This window comes from Chenopodium album, chromosome 11 (genome assembly GCF_948465745.1).
Source record: "Chenopodium album chromosome 11, dcCheAlbu1.1, whole genome shotgun sequence".
Taxonomy (NCBI): domain Eukaryota; kingdom Viridiplantae; phylum Streptophyta; class Magnoliopsida; order Caryophyllales; family Amaranthaceae; genus Chenopodium; species Chenopodium album.
In genome coordinates this window covers 8,852,628-8,862,947 of record NC_137844.1, presented here as the reverse complement: position 1 = coordinate 8,862,947, position 10,320 = coordinate 8,852,628, and the positions used below count along the sequence as shown (strand labels likewise).

Here is a 10,320-nt window from a genome sequence, read left to right as displayed (position 1 = left end):
ATCCATATAACCATCAATACATGTTGATTTTAAATGATTATATGGTCAAAGGCACAATTCAATATTAATTTCTTTATAACAACATGTATGTTGTGAAAAATAAAAAAAAAATAAATAAATAAAAAATAAACAAACAATATTTATGTTCGTATGTGTACCTTTTTTTTTTTTAAGAATGTATGTTAGTATATGTTTAATCTATAACAGGTGATAAAAAGTTAGGCTTATCATACATTTTTAATTATGTACCAAATTGATATATCTTGATTATTTGGCTATCCAAGTTTTAATTGATACCTGTTGAGAAAAAAAAGAGTTTAATTTAATTGTTCATGATTAACTTTTAAGAATGTGCACTTATTCTTTTTCTTCAATGAGTTTATTCTCCTCTCTTAATGATGTTCACCTAGGCTTTGTTTGGTTCATTGTTAGTAAGGAAAAGAAGAGAAAGGAAAGGAGGGGAAAAGAAAGGAAGAGAAGGGAAAAAAAGGAGATTTTATTTCCAATGTTTATTTGGTTAATGAAAGGAAGAGAAAGGAAATATGCTTTTATTTTCTCTTTCAAGTCGAATTCCTCCAATTTTGGGAGGAAAGGAAAGCTGAAAATTTGTAAAGAGACTTTCTTTTCACTTCCCTTCCTTTCCTTTAATAACTCATGTCATTCATCAAACCAAACATGGAAACATATTAAAACCTTTTCTTTTCTTTTCCAGCCAAATCCCTTCAACCAAAAAGCGCCCTAAGTAACAATCATCACTCCTATTTAATTTTTACAAATTCAAAGCCAAAATTTGATTCAAGTTACATAAATTTTGCTTATTTTTATGCAATCCAAACTGAATTTAAATCAATCCAGCAACACTTGGCCTATTGCATCAAATTTAATTTATCCATGTTCGTGCACACATGATATGTTAAATTAAAGTAAAAGGGCTCAAAAGGGATCGAAGTTACTTTTTTCTATTTTTGTTAAGAGAAGAAGATAAGTAATAAATTTACTTCAAAATTCATTATCCAACCAATTTCAATATCTAGTAACAATAATTCTCACTATAATTAATAAGTTATATTTGATTAGTGAAAAATCCTCCGACTTGTATTTGTATTTCTTTCTCTTCAGTTTCCAAATATGACCTAATCGACCGAAGAAGATATAAGGCTAACGTAGCCCTCAAGAAACTAAAGGAAACCTAGCTAAAAAAAAAAAGAACATGCGATTAGAAATCGTATTACACATTCATAAAACAAATAATATGGCATTAATTATTAATAACTTAGTTGATGATTATAATATAAAATGCAATATATATTACTTATTATTTTTCAAATGATACATGCATTATGAATAAATTACAACTCATGAGTCACATCTTAGCTTTAATATATACTTACCATAATAATTTAACTCCATGCATGCTAACCTTGATAGTCCTTAGACCTAAGGTTTATAATTTAGCTCGTATTTCTAATTGAACATCTTAAAACCTTTCACCATAACACAATTAAATACATTGAAACATCTATAGCCATTGATGTTAACAAACAATTAATTCTTGCTTTAGCATAAATTACACTCTATATGTGTTATCGATTTCTAGATCAAATTTATGGTGGTAAACATGGATATATAAATATCGATCTATAATAGACTGGCAAGATATGATGCACGAACTAATTTAAAAATTGTTGCATGTGTAGATTTTGAGTTGTTTCATTCATGTATTTATTTCGACAATTATTCTATACTGTTGCATTAATGCTAATACTATTACTTTCAATTCAAAACCAACCATAGCAGCTCGAACCATGGATGAAACCGAGATGCCATCGATTCAGGACTTGGATGAAACCGAGATGACATCGATTCAGGACATGTCATTTGATTCTTTGAAGTATATTATGATGCGAATTATTCCGGAAACTCCAAGCTCAGGATTTGAAATGTTCAATACATTCTTGATGTAAGAACACTTTTTTTTTTTTTTTTTTTTTTCTAATAACTTTGTAGTAGTCACATATTGTGCAAACTGATTAAATTATTTGTAGCTTATTTTTGAGTTGATACGTGCATGGTGCATCTAAAGGTTTAATGAAGCAAGTCCATCCATCTCGAAAATTTAATAGCAAAATTAGATCATGAATATATAAGAAAGCTTGCTTATTTTGGATTAATTGTTTTGTAAATGCATATACTTGAGATTACATCAAGTACATGTACATATATACATATACAACATATTCATGTGTAAGAAACTAACAAGACGCGTCTAATAAAATCACTAGTACTAAATGCGGTATAAAATAACCGAAATGCAGAATTTAAAAAAAATATCCACGTAGTCATGTACGTTTTGCTTAGGCTCAGTTATTATACATGGATATGTTGTATATGTATATATGTACATGTACTTGATGTATTCTCAAGTATATGCATTTACAATGAAATTAATCCAAAATAATCAAACTTTCTTGTATATATTCATGATCTAATTTTGCTATTAAATTTTCCAAATATATATTATGTAATTTTTTACCTGTGTAAGCCTATTGCAATAAGCTTGATTAAATTTTATAGCAGTGCAGAACTGAATCAATTTATAGCAGTCTAGCAGATCCTGAATTCTCACTGATTTTTCTTGATGATGCTGTCAGTTGAACTTAATTATATCTTCTGTGTGAAATCTTGTCAAGGTGCAAGGCATTTCAAGAACTTTCTTACGACGAAAGTATCCTTAAGGAACTGGATTTCGAAGACTTGGCAAAATACAGCTTACGATCATGTGATCAGTCCTTGATGATTCAATGGCAAAAGTGGTACGTATGCAACTCCATCGTTTCACACAATCTGCATTCATATATAGTTCTACATTATACCTATTTGAGTTAATGTCGTGTTAGTTTAACCCTGAAGTCGCGTTATTACTTATATTTTCATTGATTTTGTCCAATCTTTGAAGTAATGCTCCAAATCTATCCACATTTTTTCAAGCATTCCATCGTATGGTGGATTCATTCTGAGGGCTGCAAAAGCTGGAAATCTGAGTGCTTGGCGAAACTTAGGAAAAGTAAGTAACCTCCAAGTTTATCTTGGCCTATCTATATTCTGATACACTGATATTTGTGCAGCTAATCATCCGGTGCGCTTCAGTGTTGTTCCGGGATAGAAATGAAATATCATCAAGTAATGGCACTCAAGATGAAGGGAATGGTAGATCAAGCATATGTGTAAAAGCGTCGTCTGTACTTGCATATTTCACTGCTGAAAATGCTGGTGCTAATACTGCAGGAGAATTACTGCACTCTGAACTAGTGAAAGAATACTTGTTTGCAGCAAAGCTCAAGGAAGTGCAAGAGATGCAGACCTACATAGAGGATTATGTGAAATATTTTCGTGATCCTGTAGTCGAAGTTGACCCTGCCAGGCTTCGTGTTATGTTAGAACTATCAGATGGATCATTCAAAAGAGGCTTACAACGGGCATATGACAACGCATTTGAGGCGACAAATCAAAATATGCTGAGTTCAGATCAACACCATGTTCATAATTTCCATATGGATCTCTCTATGATGTTGCTAGCGCTTCGTTGCACATCTGTGCATTGGTTCAACTATTACTTATCTTTTGACGACTTTCTCCAGGAAGGAAGCATAGAAGTGGCACTTCCAGGGTACGTAACAGAGGAGACTCCTCAAAACGCAATTTATGTGCCATTGGCTTGGTTTCTAAAGGGATGGTATAAGCCTCTAGACAGTGAAATACAAGAAGGAAATCCTCGCAGAATTTCCATCTCCAGGATCATTGAACAGATATATATGTTTCGAGAAAGACTCCTCCGTGTTGTGGAATCTATCATCGAAGGGTTGCTTCGCTTAGTGGTGGACAAGGTTTCTCTAATCCTTTCATCTGTTTGTTATCAGACATTTATAGATTCATGTTTTAAACCATTGACATGAAAACTTTCTTATAATAATAAATTTGTTGTTTTCATTTTCATGCTACTACCCCCTGGTGGCATTGGTTGGATAGATCTACATTTTCTATATTGCTTGTCGATCGTATTCCTACGATGAGAAGTAAGTAATTGGTTAGATCTCAAGCTGAGAAACCTGAATTCATTTACCAAGGATTGAAGGAATTTCCGATGATACAGGGAAATCAAGATATAGTTTGAGAAGTACTATAAGAATGAGGCATTATGAAATCATCATATTAAGTAACAATGCAATGTTAGAATGGATTAGAATCCTAGACACAATCCTTGAAAAACTAGCATTGTAATAAACCAAAGAACGAACACAAAATCCGTAAATTTCAGCTTTAATTATTCTCTAAAAAATGTGAATGTCAATAATTACAGCAGCTCAGATCAGAGAGAATCTAATCTTAATCATGCAACTAAAGGCAGGCCACTTCTTTTAAGCGACCAAATCAAAAATGAAAAAAGAATCATCACCTGCATGCTGGAGCATCAAAGTTGGGAAAGACTATGAAGGAAATAGACGAGGGGGAGATGTATAGAGGAGAATATACATGAACAAGCGCAGGTTCCAGTCTAGGAATGTCACCATGCTCTGATATCTGCAAAGGTTTCCCATTCAGTACCATAGTTTGGCTCTGCAGGCGCCCTTCTTTGGGTGACAAATGGTATTCCTCTCGATGCAATTGTCCATTTGATGAAGCTTTACTTCCAACCCAAGAAACCGTCCTCTTAAGGCCACGTGTGAAAGAACCTTCTTTGAAGGTTATGTCATCTGATATATGCAAGTCTTTGTTCATTGTGTTTTGCAGTTTCACAATGAAACTGGTCTTCTTGCTTAGATTGATCAAGAGTAGCGTTATACCTGCCTGTTAAGAGAGGAAAAACTGAGTGTTGGCTATAAACTGACTTTATCCAGAACAGAACAAGTTATATCACTATATCAGAGACTATATAATAAAATTACTCCCTAAATCTTACTATAATCATAACAACACAATTTGCATGCAAGACAAGAGGGATAAGAAGAATTGAAAAGTTGAAAAAGAAAACAAACAAGAAGAAAGGATTGTAACCTATTCTATACATTCCAACAAAGAAACAGTTAAGGTATAGCATGAATGAGATTACGAGAGAGTAAACGAGAATATGCAAGACATCAAACTTTTTTTGGTTGGAAAAATCTTTCAAGAATTTAACACGAAAGAGTCGCAAAGATTTTATCTAATTGAAGATATTAGCAAAAGAAAGGAAAGAGAACTGGCCTGGGGAAAAAGAAGAACCTAAAACTGAGTAGTAAAAAGAAAAAAATTGCTTCTTGAAATTGAAATCAGGAATACTTTTTTGACACCAACATTAAATTATTTGACAGGATTAAAATATCTTAAACAATACAGTGGATCATGCATAGAATATAATCCAATAGATACTACAAGCAGAAACACGCATCTCAAAAGAACGGCAGATGCCTATATTATGCTTCAGCAAGGTGTAACAAGGATAGTTGATTCAACGCCATAAAAAATCCATGCTCATAATAAATAAGCAACATGATTTAACTGATTCATGCATTCAAATTGGTTTGCAACTAAGTTCACAGTAATAGTAGGAGCTTGATATCAGAAATAGGCAGCATGGTTCTCATTTCTTGCAGAAAGTTGGACATATGAGCCAATAGTCTAAAAGGTAGACAGGTGCATGAAAAGTACACCGATCCATAGCATTTTATTGTCAAATAGAAAAAGACACAGGAAAACTACTTTTAAGTTTCTGCAAATTAGGTTAAAAGCTTCTGAATGTTTTGGTTATTAAACCTTTGATTAACAAACTCAACCTGGAGCAATTACATGTAGCACAAGATGTAGAAACGTAATACAGAACAATGCAAAAACTAAAGCTTACCCTTCCTTTTGTGCAATGGGCATACGAGCGCAAGTAAGGTGAAGTAGCTTTATCAACAGAAAGGACCTTCTTTCCCATTAGACGGTTCCACAAAAGTGCACTGAATAAATGCAACATTCAACATGGATGAGCAAGTTATTATAGGGCCATGATCAATTTTAACAAAGAGGAAATATGAAGAATCTCTTGCCTATAGTAATCTGGGTTAGGGACAAAGGTGGTTTTATCCAGGAGGCCATAATTTCCACCAATCAATGTCTGCCGGCAATAAACTTTGGTGTTATAAGTTGCAGCTAGTCCAAGTTGATCTAAGTACCTATATATATCAAAAGTGGAGCAGAACAACGAGATTATTTCTTTGTTTTTGTCAGATGCATGAAATGTATAGGGCAAGCAAAAATAGTAAAATTACCAAAAGCTATCAATAAAGGCATCAGAAACAAGATGACCTCCGCTGTTATAAGCACCACCAGCTTCACCAACCCAAGCATGAGCCCAAGGACCGTGCTCATGGATTGTTTTATTGAGAGCACTGAATGTTTCTGATATCTTGCTTAAGTAATGAGGATCCATAATCTTTTTCTTGAGATTCGGATCATTTCCTGAATTTCCAAAAGAAAATACCATTAGAAGAAGAAACTTACTAAGAAAATGCTTCATAATGCAGATACCATAATACAGTAGGAAGAGTGGAAGATGTGCCTACAGCACGTGCATGAGCAGATATCAGGTGAAATAGATAAAGTCAGGTGTATTTGCACACTATGATTATATTCCATTGAGAGAAAAATTAATTGTATGATCTACAAACTATTATTCTGGTGGAGAATACTCTTACTAAACTTTTTAATTTGAATTAATAAGCTGGTATAAGATATTCACATGTTAATGTGACAGCATAAAATAATTGTCGATAGATAATTAGATACAGCAAACTATGCCACCACGGCACCACCCACCTGCACCCAGATTGTAGATATGATGCGTTAAACCATTAAGTACTCCTGGCCCTGTAACCTTAAGAAGCTCAGTAAACCATTTCTCACTAAAAAATCCTCCTGGTGCTAGAAGTAAAGGTTTTGAGGGCGACTTTTTGTACAGATCATTAATGATTCCATTAAGTTTGATCAAGTCTTTTCCATACCGAGTGGCTTCAACACTTGCACCAACCCCACTTCCACTAAGTTCATTACCTGAAAGGCCAAGGGTCAGCTCAATTCATGTACTACTGCGATAAAATCATAGAGAAAGTTGTTACAAGAAGTATACCAAATTCCCATGAATCAATGTGGTAACCCTTTGAGACAGTGTACTTCATAAAATCATATGCATTGCTACTGTCCCAAGGTCCAACCCAAACACCATTTTTGGACTTTTTTCTTCCGTAGAGTGCATTAATGCCAAAGGTAATAACTGCACTGTGATGTATGTTTCAACCAGGAAGATAAGTTAAGAGAGTTCATATTGGAGTACATAATTTAATTTCCCAAAAGAAAGCTGCAGTACAAAAGTAAATAACTTACCCTGTCTTACTAAAGAAGTCATTTAGTGCATCCCAACGACCAATGTGCAGGCATCCCCTCGAAAAGCCAAACAACCCATCATGTTGTTTCCAAAATGGATGACAAGGAAGTTTCAAGCTTGGAACATCATAGACTACTTGATCTTCTAAGGAACCTCCGAGTCTCACCCTCAAATAGGTGAAAGCTATCAAGTCATCAGCAATTAAGAACCATGTCACTAACTTCAGGCCAAAATGCTTCAATTCAAATGCATAGCAAACAGAGAAATGTACAAAAGAAAACACTGAAACAAGTTCTAATTACAAACCTTGCACAGCTTTTGCCAGAAGCGGATGGGATAAGTTCTGCATAATCAAACCAGCAGAATTTTAACAATAAAATCAAAACTTATTCCAACTAAAAGATATGTATCACAGTGATGCTATACCAGGTTCATGATCGAAGAGTACCCCCATGGACATTGATCATAGTTACACTTATTATGAGGCCACCAATCAATAGTAGCACATACATAATTTTCATCCGTCTCAGCTAAAACATGACCTCCATTGACACCTAAATTCGCACCCGCGATTTCTTGAGCCAAAATTGATGGGAAACAAGCCAGCAAAAAACACAAAACTAGATGCTGGCTTCCCATGATTTAATTAAAGATCCACTTCACCACTTACACTACAAAAAACTAGGAATTCTGCAACATATATAGAAGCCAATATTAGAAAGAAAAAGAAATTGTATCAAATTACAAAGACATTTCTGTTTCTGTGAACAAACACATACCTATCAAATTACAAAGACATTTCTCTTTCTGTGTGAACACACACATACCAAAAAAAAACTGATCTAAAAATCTAAATCCAATAATTTTATAAATCTAGTATTAACAAATAAATCATTGTTATCATTTTACCATTTATTACCGCCTACCAAACAAGCCGTTGGAAAGTCTAAAGTAAAATGACCACAACAGAACTACTTATGATTTTAGCCTAGTTTCAAACAATCATTCAAACGATTATAGCTCCAATGATCAATGAAAGAGAACTAAGAACTTTTTAAAAATTCTCACACATTTCAAATAACCAAAATCCAACAAATGCAACCAAAATAAACTTCACATTTACCATATAACAGGCCAAATTTACATTCATAATCTCAACAATCTCAAAAATAAACAAAGATCATTTCAATCAAATATCAGTACAAAAACAAAACTTTGCCGACAACTTCAACATTATGACAATCAAACACAGCACATTACATTATTACAAACAACAAAACGAAAAATGAAGCAAACCCAATTGAGTAAAACACAATCAAAAAACACCCAAATGAAAAAATCAATCAAAAAGCTAAAAATCATACCACTTTCTCAATACTCTGTATCATTATCCTGTAAAACCCATCAAAAAAAATGGCAGCTTTGTAATGGGATTTTGGAGTTAATTAATAAAAATGGAGTTAAATTAATGGAAGATAAGCTTTAATTTAGATCTGGAAGTGTCAGCTGGGTCCTGTGACAGTCAAGTGTTTTTGGTAGAAAATGGTTGTTGTTGTGTGCAGCTGTTAAGTTAGAGTTAGAGGGGAAGATGATTCGTGTATTTGTTATGTTCCTTGCTTTTTTCATGGGTTTTTATCTTTTTTTGGAGGTACAATTCTTAAATATTAATCAATGATCAGGATTTTATTCTTGTGTTTTGGGCAAATCTTGTCTATATTCCTTTCACTGTAAAGTAAGATTAAGTACACACAGATTTTCTTTTTAATTATATTAATGAGGATATTAGTGATGTACTAATATGCTCGTCACGGGAAATAATATTATTAATAATCTTTACATTTGCTTAATACTGGGAGTTGGGATTGTATTAGGTCATTAGGTGTACTTGTGTGGTGTGTTACTTTAGCATATGCATTTACTCTCTCCGTTTTAAATACTTGTTTTATTTCTTTCTAAATAAAAAATTATAAAAACAAAAGTAGTTGAGAAAATTGGAGGAGAGAGAATATGAAATTAATAAAATATGATTTATGTTAGGTCCACTAGTTAAGAGAAAAGTATTAAATATTGTAAAAGCTTTCCAAATAAGAAAATTGAACAAGTATTTAAAAACGACCGTAAAAGGAAAATGGAACAAGTATTTAAAAATGGAGGGAGTAATTATTTGCTCTATTTCCTTTACTCCGTATTTGAGTTCAAATTCACAACTTTAACTCTTCACTTACTTTAACTCCGTATACAATTAGAATTAGGTTATTAGTTTGTACTCCGTAGTCCGTACTATAGCTAGTTGATGTACGAGTAGGAGTATTAATTAAAACAAACTAGATTTGTGTTATTTTAGAAAACTTTAAGTAGTGAGTTAGTTTACCAAATTATTTTCAGAAAAAAGAAATTAGGTAACCAAATTAAGCTTTCCAATACAATCGTGCTAATTAATACCCAATTGCCCCAATTAGACTTCTTTTCCTAAATAAAAATAATTGGACTTCACCGTTTACGGCCTTGTACCGTACTGCAATCATATTGCTTCTTAATTAAGAGAGGAACTTTGATAGCGAAAAGTTGGAAAACGATTTTTTTTTTTTTTTTTTTTTTTTTTTGGGTGAAGGAGAGGGGCAAGGCCAAAGTTGGAAAATGATTTAAGTGGATGTTATGTACTCTCTAGTCTCTACGTTCCTTCATCACTTATTATTTTAAAAATAAAATTACAAAAAAAAAAGTTTTTTTATCACTTGATTAAAACGATTTAGACTTTGAACTCTTTACCTGAAATAAGATAGGAAAATTTCTTAAAAATAATCCCAACTTTCACATATTCACTTTAAATAATCCCAACTTTGGATTATTATTAAATAATCCCAACTTTAGGGTGTATTCCCTCAAAACAGGCCCTAATCGGTTACTAACTTGCTATA

At 33.0% G+C, this 10,320-nt stretch overlaps 1 protein-coding gene across 1 annotated transcript; it reads right to left on the bottom strand.

The window, feature by feature from the left end:
- Window positions 1–4,280: 4,280 nt before the first annotated feature.
- LOC145568486 (heparanase-like protein 2) lies at window positions 4,281–9,055 on the bottom strand. Its single transcript, XM_081627910.1, has 10 exons — window positions 8,767–9,055; window positions 7,829–8,092; window positions 7,709–7,745; window positions 7,402–7,585; window positions 7,148–7,296; window positions 6,838–7,071; window positions 6,291–6,480; window positions 6,069–6,194; window positions 5,879–5,978; window positions 4,281–4,845 (listed from the first exon to the last, which is right to left on the bottom strand). Exons 2-10 carry the CDS (start codon window positions 8,039–8,041, stop codon window positions 4,450–4,452), a joined length of 1,629 nt encoding a protein of 542 aa, XP_081484036.1. The 5' UTR covers window positions 8,042–8,092; window positions 8,767–9,055; the 3' UTR covers window positions 4,281–4,449.
- Between the last annotated feature and the right edge of the window lie 1,265 nt (window positions 9,056–10,320).